General features: G+C 41.1%; 1 protein-coding gene across 7 annotated transcripts in view; it reads left to right on the forward strand.

The window, feature by feature from the left end:
- The window catches only part of Pde4d (phosphodiesterase 4D), a 1,081,007-nt gene that overhangs the window by 890,642 nt on the left and 170,639 nt on the right, over positions 1-19,726 (forward strand). For all 7 annotated transcript variants that reach the window (XM_036206757.1, XM_036206756.1, XM_036206758.1 and 4 more), the window contains 3 exons: positions 3,200-3,236; positions 8,184-8,257; positions 11,867-11,916. In XM_036206757.1, coding sequence (XP_036062650.1) covers positions 3,200-3,236; positions 8,184-8,257; positions 11,867-11,916 — 161 coding nt within the window. The remainder of the gene's footprint in view (positions 1-3,199; positions 3,237-8,183; positions 8,258-11,866; positions 11,917-19,726) is intronic.

Raw genomic sequence — 19,726 nt, forward strand, 5'->3', positions numbered from 1 at the left:
TAGCATGAATCCTAATTGGTCTTCCTAAAAACCCGGAGCCAGATATCTTATCGGGGTAAATGCTAAAAGATCAGAAAGACAAAGGAACAAGCTAGAGCCACCTCTCACCTCGCCAACTCCTCAGCCGAAAAGACTGAGCTCCTGTCTCCTCTGCCTTTATATTCCTTTCTCTGCCCAGCCATATCACTTCCTGTCTCAACCTCCTTAAGGCTAGCATTAAAGGTGTGTGTGCCTCCCACATACTGGGAGCAAAGGCATGAGATCTCAAGTGCTGGGGTTGAAGGTGTGTGCCTCCACTGCCGGGCCTCTATGGCTCAATAGTGGCTGACTTTGTCCTCTGATCCTCAGGCAAGCTTTATTTGTAGAGCATACACAAAATATCACCACAACTGAGCTGGTTTTATTAAGTCACTGGTGGGGTAGTGTTTGGTTTTGTTTATTTGCTGTTTAATTTTATTTTATCACTCTGTATTTATTCTGATGACATTTTATCTTAGTGATATTTTTGTGAAATGAAAACTATACCACAAGAGTCAGCATTGTTTTTGGAGTGCTTTTGACATTGGTTAAATCATGGGAGATGGAGAATCATGTATGTGTAAGAGCAGAGCCCCACAGACATAGTACTTGAATTTGAGTCCTCTTCAAATATCTTCACAGACATATGATTTTGTGTCTTTCTTGGGACGCCCTTTCCTCACCTACAATAGACATTAACTAGGAGACACTCATTCTGAAATTCTTTGCACAGTGAATCATTTGACAAATATTAATTATTGCTATATATTGATTGTGACTATTTACAATTATTATGATTTAAACTTATATTAAATTTTTAAAAGTATTTTAGTGAAAGCTGTAGGATTTTATTTGTGGATGTATGTGTGTGTGTGTGTGTGTGTGGTGTGTGTATGTATTTGTTACGAGAGATGGAGCACAGGACCTCATTCATGCAAGGTAAGCATGCTCACAGTGAACTACTGGACTACATCTCAGACCTTTAGATATATTTTTATTTTTGAGACAGGATCTTGCTAAGTTGCCCAGGCTATCCATCAACTCACCCTGTAGTGCAACCAGGCACTGAATTTTTTTTCCTTCTGCCTCAGCTCGCTCAATAGCAGGGATTATGGACTTGTACCTCAGGTCCAGATTTGAAATCTTACTTTAATAAATAACAGGTAGCTAGGCTTGGTGGGCCATGGCTTTTATCCTAGCATCCAGTAGGCAGAGGCCTGTGGGTTCAAGGCTAGCCTGGTCTACATAGCAAGTTCCAGCCCAGCCAGAGTTATATGATGAGACTATGTTGATAAAGAAAAGGAGAAGGAGGAGGGGGAGGAAAAAGAGAAGTGGGAAGGGAGGGAGGGAGAGAGGGAAAGAGAGAAAGGGAAAAGAAAACATCATAAAGCTCTCCAACACTGAAACTAACAAGAGACAACGTCTCTCCAATTCCCACAGTCCGGAAACAGTTACTGAAGGAATTGTATTCTCAGGAGCCGAATCCAGCTGAACTTAGTCTTTTTGATGGCAGTGCCTATCTCCTAGTTAAGTACTGTACACAAGAAAGTTTGCTTTTGCATCTCTTGGTTTCTTGTCTGTGTTTTTGTCTCTTTAGCTCAGAAATGAGAGCAGAAAATAGTGTAGTAAGGAATACAGAGGGGAAGGGAAGACGACACAGGTGTGGAGAAGTGGGGGACTGCTGCCACTTCTCTTGTCAACACATGCCACTGAGCCTGTCCCCCAGGTCCCCAGTAGCCCTGGCTCAGGAGCCAGCATGTCTTCCTCTTGGAAGAAGGGAGAGGTGGGCTTCCTTGTGGCCACAGGAATGGCTTTTACTTAGCTCAGGGTGACCAGGGTAGGTGAACAGTCATAAGGTACCTCCTTTCACATCACAAGACTCAAGACCCATGTGACTATAACTTCCACAGTGATTTGCAATGGCTTATTCTGTCTGTTCTGGAAGTCTCTGCATTTGTTTCTTTGTGTAGTATTCCCTAGGGAGCAGACTGCTTTCCGTGATGGTTGGTGGTCTCATCATCATTAACCGTTATACGTGCCATCACTCTGCTCCATGTACTGCAGGACTCATAGACATTGGTTTGGGGACTTGGGTCCTTTTTGGATGATTGGGAACAAGCTGGCAATTCAAGTGAACAGCACTCAGTGAGGATTATGTCAAGGAAATGTATGTATAAAATAACTGCATTCACTTAATTAAAAACAATCCTTTCTTTAAAAAAAAAAAAATTTCTAAGGTAGCCTATGGCAGTGTACACTAGAAATCTCAACACGTACAGGGCCAAGGTGGGAGCAACAGAAATTCAGATCAGCCTGATAAGACCAAGCAAGCCTCTATCTTTCAAGATAAGTAACAATGAAATGATTGAATAAAATAGCTTGTGACTGGCTAGATTAAGAAATAACCCATTGAGACTGGTACATCCTTTCCTCCACTTTTTCATGCTGGAAAATACTGCAAGGAGTCCCTGGGTCGCAATTTCCCACTTTCTTCCAGGAAGACTATTGCATGACTTCTTGCATTTCCCTGCTTCTCCAAGACATGTCACATGGACACCTTGCTCTTGTAGCTCCCATCTACTGGAGCTGACATTGCTATAGCAACAGCACTCACAGGGTAACATTCCCCTGTAAGTATTGTGCCTGGAACAGGAGTCAGTCGAAAAAGTTTCCTGGGGTTTTTATTAGTGGATGATGCAGTCCTATGTCATGTACAGCTCCTGGCCTATCCAAGGCTTACACATGACCATACAGATCACTTGATGCTAATCACCTACAAATGTTAGGTGGCCCAGGGTACACTCACAGAAGCCAGTGCTGCAGCTGCTGCTTTGCACAGCATCCCTGGCTGAGATCTGCAACGGGAAGTCAAGAGTAAAGGGCAGGCCCAGAGCTGAGAACCCCTTTCTACTTACAGCACAGCCTTGGTGCCTAAAAAGCAACATTGACGTTGGTTGGTAATCAAGGATCCCCTCTTTAGACCAAGGGAGATGGACAATGGTTAACATCCAGAAGACGTTTTCAATCCAGCGGCTGGGAAGGGCATGTGCTGAAGCGAAAGATGGAATTACTGTAATTCCCAATGGGATTCTCTTCCAATGGAACGGACCATTTAATGTTGATCAAATGTGGTCAGAGCTTTATTGGAGACTTCTAACACTGGATTTGGTTTGTTTTTCAGACATGGAGACGACTTGATTGTGACTCCATTTGCTCAGGTAAGCACAGCTTGGAGTGTGAAGGCTTCTTAGAGATTCACTTATGTGATGTGAGGATTTTTATTCTGATCCTTGATGTAACTTTACCACACACAGGTGTGGGGATGCAAATTGTTTGGCCCATTCAAATAATTAAAAGGCAATTCTGGAGAATGTAACCTTAGCCCTACAGATGTGCTTTGGATAAGGCTGTTAGAGCCAAGCAGTGTCTGTACTTCAAATAACAAGTTACCTAAGGGAGATAGTACTCAGAGGGCCCCTATTTCCTTAACTGGAATTAGCACCCGAATGAGAAGACTGTATCACAGATTAAATTACATCTAGTATAATTAGTACATGATCTGTGTTTGAAATTCAATAATCCCGTTCAACCTGATACTTTATTTACTCATTTTTTTAACATGTGTTATTTGTACAAAGATTTAGCTGAGTGAACATTTGAGTTCTTCGTGCGTAAGAAACAAAAATGTTTCAACTCCATGGCATAGATATGAGATGATAAAATGACTTAATGTGTTTGAGGATGTGTATGGAATGGTTGAGGACCAGTTGTGTTATTGAGCAAGATAGGACCTCAAACATCATGGATAGATCTAATTACCAGAAAGGAGTCTACAGAATCTCTCCAAGTTTTATTTTGATGTCCAAATCATACCAAGGTTTCGGTACTAACTAGCATCCAAACTCCAAACTCTTATATACTAAAGTTCTTAAACTTTCTTACATAAGTTCTGAGGCTCTCTGCCCCACAGGAAAGGGTGCTAGCTTTAATTTGTCTGTGTATTTTATTATAGAATGATTCTTTTCTATGCTCAGATCTTTTGGTGTATTTCCTTAGGCATGTAGTCTGGTGTTGGGAGGCACCCTCACCCTGACCCACCCCTCATGCCCACTGTTCTTTTCTTCCCTTTGAACATAACAACAGTTTATCCAGAGTCCTTAGGACTGTCGCTGTAGTCAGCTGCTTCTCCCCCACAGTGCCACCCTGGCTTCCTGGTAACAAGCATCCAAAACCTGGGAAGTGAACACCTTTGTGTCCTTTAGATACGGGAAATATGCCTGCTCTGAAAACAACACGCAGGAACAACTGCATCTTTTTCCTTGTGTCAATCAAACTACAACACCTAGATAGTTTCAGAGGGGAAAAAAAATATAGTGGTTGTTAACACAATGGAGAACTCCTGTTCCATTAGTAACACGTCATCCCCAACATACTTTTCAGCTGCCTGCCCCTTCCCATTCCACCTAGTAGAAGTGATCATGTGACCAAATCCATTGACTAGATGGGGACCTCTACTGGGCAATGGGAGATCATTGTCTCCTTTCAGTTGCTTTATGTGCAACTTTTATTTTAAAAAAACAAACAAACAAACAAATAAACAATTTGTGTATCATCAGAATGAATTACATCCTTCTAGATAGCTCTGTTCTAACACAGCTAAATCATCAAGGAATCACTAAGAGCTTTCTGACGTAACAGTAACAGTCACTTCATGTGTTTTCACAAAAGTATAACTTGGATAGAGGTTTGTTTTCTGACAAGAGTAACCTTTTTTTTATGTTGTAAATAATTCTCCACTAATTTTTGTTCCTTAAGTGAAGCTAAGGAAGGGTCTTTGACCTCACAAGGACATACTGTCTCCTCCCTCCCAGTATCTCACAGTCTGTGTTCTACTGCCACCCAGTGGCGTAACCTGTGTATGGACCGGAAAAGGATCCAGAAAAACATTTCCTTCACTTAAGCTGTTTAATGAAACCAGCACTTTCCCGCCAACTTCAGTGAGCCCTGTTTGCTAAGACATGTTTGAAGGACCCTTAAAGAGCCTGAGAATTGTGTGTGTGAATATTCTCACCTCGTGGCCAGTGAACAATTTTTCCCCGTAGTGTTATCACTATTCATTGTTAAGATTTTATTTTTTTCAACATTCCCATGTTTGTTTGATATTTGTTTGTTTTTCCTAAGCAATTATATGTTTGCTGGGAGTGGCAAAAGAGAAAGCAATGGTTTTAGTTTCCTAAGCCTAAGCCATCTGGAAGAAACTGTAGAGACCCTTTGAAAATAAGCATTAAAGAGACAAAAATATTTAGGTGCTGCATGGGCATGGGTTTCAGCTTCTGATGCTGGGGCTGAGTGTATGGCAGAGAGAGCTGCTCTGTATTAGAAGAGAATCCATGAACTTGAACCTTCACCCAGGGGCTCTGGTAAGCCCTGTTCCTCTTTTCCTGATTGTCTGGCAAGGCTTGCTTTCCTCCTTGTGTCCCAAGAACAAAAGTGTTTAAGAGAAAAACTTAACCATATTTGTATGAAGAATGCCAGTCAATCACCCAGACCCAGGCCAACATCCAATATGGCAGATTCATTGGGAAAACTTCTATTTACATTTCTGCCACCATCGTATATGTTACAGAGTGGGAGATGCTGTGAACATTTAAATAGAAAACATACAAAGCAAGCTGTGTCCCGACACAAACCAAAACAATGATCTAAGCCACACCTCCAGGTGTCTTCAGCGTCATTAACTACATCAGAGTTCACAATTGCATAAGGGAAGGGACAGCCCGAAAGTCAGCAGGCCAGGGTCAGGCAGCCAATGCCTGAGGAAGGGTTCTTCCCCCACTTTCATTTTGAAATGTATCACACTGTCTATGTAGTAAATACATAAGGCAGGAATAATAATAGTAGAATGAGCAATTAAGAAATGAAATAGTATCAGTGCTTCAAATGATGCTTAAATGTCCTTCCCCCATTCCATGTGTCTTTCTTTTCAAAGATACAGCAATCATTTGATGTCTATCTTGATTATGGAGATAGATATTCTTCTTATTGACAACCTTTTTTTTTCTGGTTCAATTCTTCAACATCCAAAGATAGGAATTGTTTAAAATAAATACATAAAATTTACATGATGAAGACCAAACAAATAATTTAGTTTAATATCTTACTAGTCTAGCAAAAGTTAAAAACAGCAGGTACCTTTAACCCCAGCAAACCACGAGTACAATATGAAGATCTGTGAATTGGAGGTGAGTGTGGTCTTATATAGTGAGTGTTAGGCCAGCCTGGACTACACAGTGAGCCCCATTTCAAAACAAAACAAACCTCTCTCCACAGAAGAGATTTTGTTCATGAACTAAGGTTTTTCTTAATGGGCTAATGTTTTGTTTGTCTGTTTGTTTTTAAATGACCAAAAAAACTGTGAATTACCTGCAAAACACTTCCTACAGAAGTGAAATACTTTTGTATTTTGTATTTGAGTGAAAAATCTCAAAATTCTGAGGTTAAAATCTTAGTCTAAAAAAGGGAGACATTAGCTGATGCAATAATTGTATTTCAGTGCTTTGTTAACATGTTTGATATTCCCATCTTAAAACACAAATTAAGCCAGCGTGATTTCATGACTAGATCATTAATCCATTTATTTCTGCATCATTCAGAATTTCATGCCTCATGAAAGACATTGTGGTCTGACGTCAGCAGCTAGCCATTTGGATACTCCGTCACAGGCGGTGTGACCTTTCAGAGCTGTGTGTGATAATGAGCCAGGTTTTCCAATGACTGGCTGGCTTCCTAGGAGGCACCATGAGCTCCTTCAGAGGGACTTCTGAAGGTCACTCCTAAGAGCATAAACAGCTCCCTTTGACTTGTACAAGTTCCAGTCAACTTCCAAAAACAAACGCCCAAGACACAGGGTGGCTTTCGTCTGGCTCACTGTCCCATGAAGAAACTTGGGGCACAGTTCTCAAACCACTAGGTCAGTGGAAAAAATCTGAGAATTCTATGTATTGCCACTGACAAGCATTATGCAAACTCCCCATGTGCCAGATAGTTAAATGGAAGTTTCCATAATGGACACACGGTCACTGCATACTTTTTGCTTAAGCAATGTCGTTGGCACTAAGCTGTAGTTCCCCTTAACCTTCACAACAACCCTGATGGCTAGATAGCAGCACTATTTCTCTTTTACACACAAGGAAACAGGGGTACAGGAGGTGTCACAACTTGTGCAAGTGTGTGCATTTAATACACGACACATACCAGGACATGTGGATTCTGTGTTTTTTTTTTTTTTACAAACTCAGACCTCTAATAAGCTCTGAGGTCTTATTGGCACCTTTAATCCTACTAAAGATCCTACTCCTGAGCAAAGTAGCCTGTTCTAGAAGAAAGTGAGGGTCAGCAGGCTCCTGTAACTTCTCTGTAGGACTCACTTCCATCCTTAGCCCACTTCTGTTTCTGATTGGAGTTAGAATAAAGGGGCTGGCAGAGGTGGAGCTGTCTACTTCCTGGCACATTTACATACATGTGGATGTACTGCATCCATGTATTCGTTTCTTCAATACAATCTTATTGGACACTTTCTTTGCTCCAGGAAGTGTACAGAACAGTACCCTTTGTATAGGGCACTAGTGTTTTCTGTGATAAACGACTCTCTGGGGACCTCTTATATTTCACAATGTGCAGAGGCAAAGTCCACTAGCTGTGGACTAAAGAGCTAGCATAGTCCTCTGCAATATGGAAAAGCAACTGAAGACTTACTTCACCTGATGACCTGAGATCATAGGAGTCCTGAATTTTCTAAGAGAATTCAAGATTAATTTTATGTTGGAATCACTAAACTGAGCCTTTCATGGTGTTTTGTATTATAGTCATAATAGCAATTGCTGGAGACATTGTGTGGATGAGTGAGGGTGTGGAGATACTGCTGCTACTGTTACCACAAGCAAAGCCAGTGAGAGGGGATTTCTACAAAATCCTGGGAGTCTAATCTCCCTGGATTTCATATACCAGGATTAAAAACTTTGCTAAGTTCTGGAAGAATCTGTAATGGTAATGGTATATGAAACTGAGTTGCAAGCAATATAAAATTTCTACTTTAAAAAGCATGTCTCGCTGCATTCCAAATGACCACAGTTCAAGAACTCTAAAGAATTCTCTTTTCGCCATAGGTCTTGGCAAGCCTGCGAACCGTACGAAACAACTTTGCTGCATTAACTAATTTACAAGATCGAGCACCCAGCAAGTAAGCCACACCCTTTCCCTCCCCTTCTGCCCGAACCATTAGTGTCTTCTCAGCTTGAACTGAACTCAAGACAATATGTTAGACATTTTTGAATCACTGCCATTGTCCAGCTGTGCGCTCTGTCTCACACGATGCCTACTTCATTTTCTAGAAGTACATTGTAGTGACCCTTCTGGTGTTTGACAAGTGATTCCATCTGTCAGAAACCACCTGGCAAGAGAGGTCTTTGGCCAGTTACACTCACAGCACCACCACGGGTTCTGCTTGCTTTGGAAATTAACCATGGGTTATAATTTGTTCACATCTGTATCCTCAGCTCCCATCCTAACACAGCTCAACCACCCTGCAGGTGCTGCAGATAGTCATGTGGTGGTAAAGTGTTTGCATCCCACATACACACACACCCCACCCGAGAATGTGCTTGGAGGAATCCATTTCTCGCCAATGGCGTTTTCTGTGCAGCACGGCCAGCTGGGCCATGTCATGCTGACCGCAGCAAACTTCTTGGGCTTTTAGTACTGTATAGGAATAGTCACCTCACTTTTGTTAAGTCTCAATTCAGCAGGGGAAATAAAGCCATTGTATGCCGCTTTCAAACTTGTTCATTGCAAATTTCATCTGAGAAATCCAGTTCTTTGTCTTTCAAAGGCAAATAAGAGACAAAACATCCTTTAAGTTTCCTTCAGATACTGCCACCCCAGTAAGCAGCATTTAAACTCGTGACAGTTAATGTGACAGGTGTGAGGTGTGACAGGTGTGAGGGTCTCCCATTGACCCTTGTGTCTCAGAGGAGATGCCCATTCTATACCAAGCAGATATCTTTAACTGATTTACAGGGGGAAAGCAGATTTAAATGAGAAGAAGGAAGTCCAGAAGTCATAGGTAACCCTGGAATGTCCATCTAGCTTGACTGACTGTACAATACCCATGGTGATTGATGCCTGCCAAACAAACACTGTAATACAGCAGACTACAAGGAGAACTGGTACATTTGGATAGTGCAGATGTGTACCTCATTTCCTGGTTAAAGTTAAACCAGTTTTCTGGGGTGTCATAATTCAGAAATTAACCTCCTGACAACTGGTTCAGGGTCAGCAAAGGGCATAATAACTCTAGAGCAGTGGCTCTCAACCTTCCTAATGCAGCAACCCTTTGATATAGTTCCTCATGTTGCAGTGATCCCCAACCATAAAATTATTTTCGTTGCTACTTCATACCTATAATTTTGCTACTGTTAGGAATCATAATGTAAATATTTTTGGAGATGGAGGTTTGCCAAAGGGGTCACAACACATAAGTTGAGAACAACTCCTCTATAGGGGTCCATGTTTGCCTGATGAGTACTCATAGCCACTGGAACATTTCCAAGTTCACCATCACACTTAGAGGAGGGCATGTGCCTCTTTATTTTCTCTAGGAAAGGACTTGAGGGAGAATGTGCCCTAACTTTACCCCAGGTGGATAACCTGAGCTCTTCACTGACATTGTTAAACCCACTGTTAGTTTCTATCATCTCCGCTCTCTTGCCGTATATATCCCAGAAGTGAAGTTTGGCGCATTCTTCACTAAATGATATACCAATGTCCTCATGGATCTAATGGTCAATATTTATGGGTTGTTTTCACTCTTTGGGGTGCCAGATTCACACATGTAAGCCATAGACTTGATCCTAGGAAAAGATAAATAGTAACAACACAATGATTTTGCTTTCTAAAACTATAGAAAAGCAACATCTTTATTTGATATTCCCATGCCAAGGGAATACTTTCTAGATTTTTACAGAACAAGGAGTGACTTAAAATTCCTATCAATATATGAGTTGCTTGAATAAACTATAGTCTACAGCAATGCCACCCTGAACATATTCTGTCATGTGTGTAAAATAAACCTTCAGCAAGAACATAACCATGCTACATAGACCAGAGAGCAGCTGTCTAAAACATTAAACTCTTGTTTCATAAAGATATATCAAGTTCACACTTTCACTTTTTGTTTTATAGTAAAAATATAAAATAACACAGACATAAATCTTGGTACATTTTCAGTCATATACAAAATTTAAATACAAAGCATGCACCAATAAACTTAAGAACAGTGGTGCAATTGGGTGCAAGTGAATGAAGCCACTCAAATCCTACATAATGTTAAGACTGTGTTCCCTAGGTATCCTGCAGCTCGGCTTGGAGACACAGCCTATCAGCAGGGTAGATGTAAAGGACTAGTCACAATCTGCACATATGTGTGACTGTCCAGATCTCTCTCTCTCTCTCTCTCTCTCTCTCTCTCTCTCTCTCTCTCTCTCTCTCTGTCTTTCTCTCTCTGGCATGCATACACATACACACACACACACATGTACACTCCTAATAGTATGACAGCAGAGCAGAGTGTGGCATTAATGTTGAAGTTCTCTAGTTCAAATCTCAGCTTTCATGCTCTAAAACATTCAACTTCTCAAAACTAACTGCTGTCTTCATTAGCAAAATACACACAATCAGCTCACCTGCCTTGAGGCTTGTCATAAGGTCTAAGTGAAACAACAGTGTAGGACTTGGTAAGTATTACCACAAGAAAAAAACATGTGTATGCACATGCATGCACACACATGCAAAAGGCCTTCAATGTTTTGCAGACATCTTGCAACATACCTGTTTCTTGAAGGATTTTTAAATATTGCTGCCCTTTGAAGACTGCCAGTTATACAAAATTACCTTTAAAAGTTGGATTTCCAGATTGTTTAATGGATGTCTCATAAATGATTTTTCTTTTCAACATAATTTAGTTAGCATTGGCCAAATGAATACTATAGATAGATAGATAGATAGATAGATAGATAGATAGATAGATAGATATGTCGTGTTGGCTTTCATATAGAACATTGGTTAATGGAAGAGCATACATTTTCTTAAAGGTGTTTATAATTGTCTTGTGGAATCTGGCAAACAACTGAAGAAACAGTGAAGAATACCAAATGAGTCTCTTAAAGTACAATGGGTTTATGGGGACCAAAATTTCCAAGGCATCTGTTTAGACAAGCTATTAATATACCTCTCTAGCAAACATGCCAGAGACATGTCTCAATGAAGAAACTGGAAGGAAAAACATTTACATACCTCCTCTATTTACAGGGTTGTTTAGAAGGAATCATTCATTCCTGGCAATGTACAAGAAATCATGAGACTATAAGCCAGAAATAAGTTTCTAATACTACATCAGAGAAAACACTTATAAACTGACCACATTTCCACACTCAAAAAGTCTGTTTTGTTCTGCATACCTTAACTTAAGTGAATACATACATAACAGCCAACCAATAAGAACACCCTCTCTGAACACATCCCTATGATGGTCCTGTCTGTTTTATCTCCCCCAATATTCAGCTACAAGATTCAAGCTGACTTACTCTTTTCTATCCCTCTCTTCCCACCTATAGTCTGAGCCACAGTGAAAGAGCATCTAAGAACTTTCCTGGCTAATCTGAATGAAGTGTTTATGTTCATGCATAACTTTAAAATAATTCTCTAGATTAGAATGGCACATTCAAAACAGTTTTGGGTACTGAAGTCAAAAAGCACCACACACTCACTATTTTGTGTTTTCTCTCTTTGTTAGAAGATCACCCATGTGCAACCAACCATCCATCAACAAAGCCACCATCACAGGTAAGAGGCATGTGGGAGTTTCTTCGTCTCCTGTCTGGGAAGAACTTCGGTTTACCAAGCCCTAGCCCGATGCCTTGTTCCCAACACGCATGTTCTGTTGCAATCCTAAACTCTTAAAGAAGTGGTGGTTTCCTTCTCTATGGTTCCTTTCTATCATTGGTCTCACAGTGTGGGTCTCAACCTTCCTAACGCTGCAACCCTTTAATACAGTCCCTCATGTTGTGGTGAACCCAAACCATAAAGTTACTTTCATTGCTACTTCATAACTGTCATTTTGCTACTGTTATTAATACTAATATAAATATCTGATATGCAGGATATCTGATGTGGGACCCCTGTGAGAGGGTTGTTTGACACACACACATCCCTGCTTCCCACCAAGGGGTCGCAACTCACAGGTTAAGAACTGCTGTCTCATATGTTTCCATTTGTGCTATTCCTTGGAAATTATTTCCTGGTGTCCCTTGTTTTTACAGAGGTGACAGCACTTGGGCTTGGGTTATCATCACTGTAGACACTTGTATCTGGAGAGGTTGCGTCACTTGTACAATGATTACCTCTGTTGCTGTGTTAGCTACTCGGTGTGGTCTGAATATCTAGCAACATAACTTAGTTAAAGGGAAATCGTAAAGCCAGGCATAGTGGTACATGCTCACACTTGGAGGACTAAGGGAGGATGATTGTGAGTTTGAGACCAGCCCAGGCCACTACATGGCAAGTTGGAGGTTATCCCAAAGAACATAGTTTGAAAGAAAAGAAAAACAACAAACAAACAAACAACAACAACAATAAAATGGAGCTGGCAAGAGGGATCAACAGGGAAAAGTGATTGTTTCTAAGCCTGACCTGAGCTCGTCTCCCCAGTACCCATGTGGTAGAAATAGAACCAACTCTCACAAGTTGACTTCTGACCTTCACACGTTGACACGGCATACATACAGCAAATACATGCACAGACAAAATTAGATATTGAAAAATGTGAAAGGATACATCCCTGATTATTCAATGCCCAGTTTTATGTATGAGGAAAATCATTACTATTCCATCGGTTCTCATTGGAACTCAGAGAGCTGAGAACAAGTTCAGAAGTTAGTGTAATACGTGTGTGTGTGTGTGTGTGTGTGTGTGTGTGTGTGTGTGTGTGTGTGTTCAATAAGAACTCACCCAGGACTCAGGAAATGTATTTATCAGACAAACAGGAGGACTCAACATTTGCATTAAACTCTGAGCATTGCATCGGACACCTGTAATCCCAGTGCTGGGGCAGAGGACTAGGAGGAAGTCTGGAGCTAACTTGCCAACCAGCTTAGCAGAATAAGCAAGTTTGGGGTCCCAATGAGAGAGATCCTATCTAAAAATAATCAGATGGAGAGTGATTGAGATATTAGACACTGACTTCTAGTCTCCACATCCACATTTATCTACACACACATACACATTCATACACACACACACACACACACACACACACACACACACATGTGTCTTGGAAAGACAATACAAAGGAAGTAAAGAACATAAAAGAAAACTACCCCAATCCTATTATTTTGTTTTAGACAGGAGACTTGACCTCAGCTGAACCAAATCCAGAACGAATGATCTCATTTTGCTGAACTTGAGACTAAACTGAGCTCATTTAATTGTTTCTTGAAACCCCAATTGATTCATTAAAATAATTGCCTAGAAAAGAAAACCCATGATTTCTAAAATTATTACCAGAAGAAAATTAGCATACTCTCCAAACTAGACCTTTTTTTTTTTTTTTTTTTCTGGTTCAAGTGTCTTCTTTAAGCCCCAATCCATACTATGAGTAGGAGGCCCTTAGGTGATTTTTAGTGAATATGTCTTGTGGAAAATTAACTCTGTCTTGACCAATGTGCTAGCCTTTTCTATTGCTACACATCCCAGATGATCCTGAAATGGTTGTTAATGTTGTTTTCTTTCTTGACTGTTCCATCAAGTGGGGATCACATTTTAATAACTATTAAGTGATCAGTTCTATCTTCCCTGGTTCTCTCTCCTGATCCTGCTTGTGATAATATTGAATGATAAGGTTTCAGTTTGTCCACAGTTCTCTACTTTGACTTTGATCTTAAGAGATGAATACTTAAAGTTCCTACCTACTAACATGAATTCTCTGAGTAACAGATTGTTTCTTTAGACACTCGGGTACAGTATAACTGAGCCTAAACAAAGATGGCAGTATGGAATGGGTCCCTCTTTCCTATGCAGCTTCCTGAGGATGGTGAGGAATAGACAGGCGTATTTTGTGAGCACACGCATGGTGCTCCTAGTGAGCAAAACTCCATGGAGCCTGAGGACCCTGCTCAGGCACTCAGTGTACTGCCCTGGATAGTTGCTGTGCTTCCCCCACCCTTTGCATAATAGGCATGATCATAGTTGGGTTTAGAGCTGAATGTTTGGTCTTTGATGCTATTTTGTCTTGAGCGTACATGTGAATACCTCATAACTAGAGTGACATTTTCCCAAAAGAACAATTTAGGATACCAGTGAAATGATTTATGTCCAACAAGAAATGGTTGGTTTCTCAGTGGTCAATGCATCTCCCCACTACCACCACCTCCTTGATGGGACCCAAACCAGACTCCCAGGAGAGTGGTTCCACTCAAGGTTACAGAACTGGTCATAACAAGTAAAAGACCATATGGGATCTCTGTGTGATTTTTACATCACACTGACTGCCCAGGAGAGGGAGTTATTACCTCCTGGACTTAGGCAATTAAGGTAAATGAAGCCTCATTTGTACCCACTAGTTTGTGACCCAAGGCCTACAAAAACATCTTATCTAGAATGGGAAGCTAATTAGCTGTCATTAACTGCTTAGAGAAGCTGAGCTGTTACAGACCGCAATAGGAAATCCCCCCCAAGGAAAGGATAGGAGTCGTGCTTATTTCCCAAGCTTTGCAAACCAAAGTGGGTGGGGACAACAGGAGAAAGTTCTAGTTTCTCAGAAATTCTAGGAAAGCAAGTACTTACAGCCTAAGGCTTAGAGCGATAACAATAACAGAATGGGTCCTCTTCCCATTCACAAGGCTCTATCCTTATGGTCTGATTCTCTCCCAAAGGCCTCGCCTTCAGCTACCATCACACTGGGGCTGAGGACTTCAATCTGAACTGCAGGGCCACCCTCACCTGTTCAGCCCACAGTGGGGAGCAGCAGAAAAAATAAAAAGGTGGAAGAAGAAAGGGGAACAAGAGAGAGGAAGATAAGCCTGCAGGGCACTCAAGCAAAATGGGCAAATGTTCCCCAAAGTGTTCCAAATGGGGCAGTACCTGCCTTGCATCTGCCAAGATGGGGCCTTTTATTGGCCCTGTTGTGTGTGCCCTTTGTCCTTGTTGCCATCACAACCCCTGGCCTGTAGTGACTTGTGAGGTAGACTTTGGTTCTAAGTGTAAGAACTTAATTTTGATTTGTAGTTCTTCAGTGGAAACTCTTCCACAAACTGGCTCGTGTTCAAAAACAAAAGACTTAAGAAACTCAGGTGGCTACATTGACCATGCCACACATTCTAAGGGTTTCTCTGACAGAATTTTTAGCAACCCGACCTTGTTCTATTTGCTAAGCATTAAAGCCAAAGAAAAGTTTCATTTCCCATCATCATAGTTAAAACTTTACAGTCACCTGCCAGTCATTATCTCTGTTTGGGAGGGACAGATGCGTACATCGTACATAATATGACAGTCCTCACGGGGACCACTTATAGAAGGACAGTTGCCAAAGAGACATTTGCCAACTGGCTGTGTTGTCCTTCAGAGTGACACACCTCAACTGTCTTTAGCTCTCCAAGATGTTTGGAGCCTGCGTGTGAACCCCAACTGTCTTTAGCTCTGCTTTCTAATTAGAGAATGAAGGTATGAGGACCTAGCATTCAGACTGTTGCAAGAATACAGGTAGATGAGTTATATAAAGAGTAAAGTTGGGTCAGCAGGTCATAAGTAGCTCACCAAGCATTTCTTTGGACAGTCCGGCCCCATGTTCCCTATTTGTTCCTAACATCTGTTCTTCTCCTGGGAGTGTGGCAGTTGCAGAGGACTGCAATGGCCTTCGGTCTTTTCTCGCTCTGTACATCTCAATGATGACTATGTTTTCACACAATAACAGCCACGCATTTTCAGTACTTCCGCTATCGCTAAGAGGAAGGCTGATCAGCAAAGGTCCTGAGCCAGTGGCTTGTGCCAGAAGCGAAGAGAATGTTGGGTCAGTAGAGGGCAGCAGAGAGGTAGAAATGCCCAAGCCCTGGCACTGTGGGGTCTGAGGGTGTCCTGTTTTTGTGGAGTAAAGACGTCATGATGAGGGCACAATGACTACTTTTGAGCATTTGTTTCATTTTGAAACAATGTTAAAAAGTGTGCTCTGCAGCCACCTCACAAAGCTTGTCATTCTCAATGTCACTTTCACTGCGTTTCTTATTTTTGCCATTTTCATTCCCTTTACTTAATCATCGTCAATGGAGAGTTTTCAGGCATGAATAAAACTCAGAGAAAATCTACTTAGATCTTTTTGTCGGAGGGATGAGAACAACTGAGGCCACTGGAGAAAAGCGCTACTTTGTGGCTGAGTAGGGAATAAACCTTCGTTCTTTCTCTAGTTCTTTCTCTACGTCTTAGGTGCTGAGCCCTCTCCCGCACCCATACAATAAAATAACCCATTAGAATAAGTGGCCTTAGGTTTAAAGAAATGTATGCTTTAAAGAAACGGCAGGGAACATGAAAGAATGTTGGTTTCTGGGTAACGGGCAGCTTTAGATTATTTGCACGTGGACTTAAGAATTGTAAAGTATCCTGGCCCCATTTCTCACTGGAAATGTCTTCATAGTTAGGGTTATTTGAGTTACATCTAGGAGCCATCATAGAGTTGGGAAGATGGCCAACCTAAAACAAAGGCCTTTTGATTTTGTCTCCAAGGTCTTCTATCAAAAGCAACACAACCAGTAAGGGTGCCTCCCCTGCGCCTGTAGAGGTGACAAGAAAGTGGCTAACATAAAGCAGTGGTAACAGTTCTGGTCCAGAAAAAATACTGACCGTCCCACTTCGTGTTATTTTAACCTGGATACTCTCAGTTCCATTAAGAAAAGAATGTTTGTTCCAAATCAAATTTTGTTAACCAGGAAGCAGAGGATTAAAAAGTGAAGTGTCCAGATAGTAGCTAGTCAAAACTCGGTGAGAAGAAATTTAATCTGTAGCCATTGTTCTAAAGCATGAAGCAAAAGGGTTGGTCCACCCAATAAGATGGTAATGCAACTAACCAAGGTCATGAACGGCAGGCACAGTGGTCTCTGTTAGGATGGGGGCTGCTTGTTTAAATGCATTCAACTTACTGAAGAAAAGGAACCAATGTTTTCCAGTGATAGCAATGATACTAGTCATTGGCTAGATTTTCTTTCTTAGTCTGTGTGACCCATGCATGTGTGTGATAAAATGAGTAGTATATTATTAATATATAATATATAAATACAATAAAAAATTATATATATATATATATGTGTGTGTGTGTGTGTGTGTGTGTGTGTGTGTGTGTGTGTATGTATTCCTGGATGTCTATATAGAGGGACTTTCTTCAAGAAAGGAGAGAGATCTATCTGCGTGTGAGAGATGCAGGAATTCTGAGGAGAAAATGAACTACGGTGTGTGTCAAGTCAGTGTGTAAGGACCTCAGTAGAGCAAGAGAAGGCCCGCCCCCCATCACCAGCGGTATCCTATCAGCTTTTCCATTTTCCTTTAGTAAGAGAAAGTCTAGTGGCGAAGCACCAGTCACTACAGAGAAGGAGTGCCCAGTGGGCTCTTATGGAGCGTGTATGAAAATGCTGCTGATGTCTTATGCTTAAGTGTTGAAGCATGAATGAATGAATGAAGATTTCATACGCACGTGATTATATATGGATTGTTTGCAGGCCTTTGCTTTTGTAATATATATATATATATATATATGTATATATGTATACATATATATATATATATATATATAATGATGCCTAGGTGTTCCGATTTTTGTTTTAAGTTAAAACAGTTAACTTTTATGAAAACTCCCCTCCTCACCAATAAAAAGACCTCTCTGGGGGAAATAAAAAGCCTTGTTTGACTGCATGTAAGTATGACTATTTTATTAGCTGAACTTACCAGAACAGTAAAAGGCTATTTGCTTTATTTTACTTGATCTATGGTTTGTGTTGCCTTCTCTTGCTTTTATTCGGACCGTTGGGTTATACCTATTACTGTCTTTTAAGTGCCACATCAGACAGTGACTTTTTCACCAGGAACTAGTTAAAATTGTACTTTGAGTTACAAACACCAAAACAAATAACATGCCATAATCATCTCAATTGTGTATTGCCTGCATCTGATTTGGATCCTTCAACACAACTTTAGTTGAGAGAATGGGGCAGTGTTTGAGATTCATTTAGTTAGCAAAACCTAAGGTCAAGTCCAGCCATTGGGTTCTGGGTTCTGCAACCAACTTTCTCTCTCCTAGCTACATAATTTCCATCAATTAACTTAAATTCTTTAAGCCTTTATCATTTCTCCAGTTAATTCTATGTTCTTGATGAGTATAATGCTTCATATCCAGAATATATTCATAAGCTAGGTGGTGGTGGCGCATGCCTTTAATCCCAGTACTCAGGTAGCAGAGGCAGGTGGATCTCTGTGAGTTCGAGGCCAGGCTGTTCTACAAGAGAGAGATCCAGGACAGGAATGAAACTACACAAAGAAACCCTGTCTTGAAAAACAAAAACAAAAAAAAAGGATACAGAATGTATTCATAATGTGTCGGTATTGTTCATCTGGTCAGCAGGCATTTTCATTTTCCAGCCCCTGATGAATCACAGGAAACAATGAGTAGAATCTGACTTCCAGTTTCAAGGAAGGGAAAGCAGAGTGAATGAGACTGTGAGATGCAAACAGCTCTACCTGGGTAACTCTGAGCTGGGGCGGTGGGGGTGTCTCCTTGGCTAAGCATTTCACCAACATGTGTGAGCCCCTGGGCCTGACCATTAATTAGCACTGCTCAAAAGAAAAGACTATGGTGAGCTGGGTGCGCTCAGAAGGAGACAGGCAGGCAGACCCCTGTGAAGTCAAAGCCAGCATTGTCTACCTGGGGAGTTCCAGGACGGTGAGACTGTCTCAGAAAAAAAGGAAAAAGAAAAAAGCAATTTCCAACACCAAACGGAAAAGAATATAGTGTTCCCCTTGGAGTTAGGAGAAGAGTCCCTGAAACTAGAAACCAACAAGAGTGAGACATGGAAGCATGATCAGGGCATAGGGAACAGAAAAGGATAGTTCAAGTTGGAAGTGTGTAGCTGCAACTAGATGTGAGGCTCCAAAGGTAGATTAGCCTTATTGGAGCTCTATATAAACAGCGTGGGCTTCATGATACGTGGAACTGAAAAATCATCAATACTTTGTTTATTCTTGTGATGTTAGGATTGGGACCAGAGTCTCCTGCAAGCCAGCCATGTGCTTTATCACTGAGCTGCAACCAGACTCCTTGTACCATCAATTTTTTTTTTTACATATTTCTCTGGCTCTGAAGGTCAAACTCAGGTTGTCGGTCAATCTTCAATGTGGGGAACAGGTATGTGTTTGGGAATGACAGCTGGACACAGCATGGGCTGCATACACGATAGTGATGATGTGCCTCAACCTGGGGTGGTTGATGAGGAACAGAAATGACCAGATAGACTCATAGCTCTGTTCAGAGGTCCATTGCACAAAAAGGTGAGGAAGACGTTTAAAAGAATGAAGTCACATAGAAAGCTATTGATCACCGCATTGTAAGTATGTAGAAGTTTTA

The sequence above is a fragment of the Onychomys torridus genome, chromosome 15, assembly GCF_903995425.1.
Source record: "Onychomys torridus chromosome 15, mOncTor1.1, whole genome shotgun sequence".
In the NCBI taxonomy this organism is placed as follows: domain Eukaryota; kingdom Metazoa; phylum Chordata; class Mammalia; order Rodentia; family Cricetidae; genus Onychomys; species Onychomys torridus.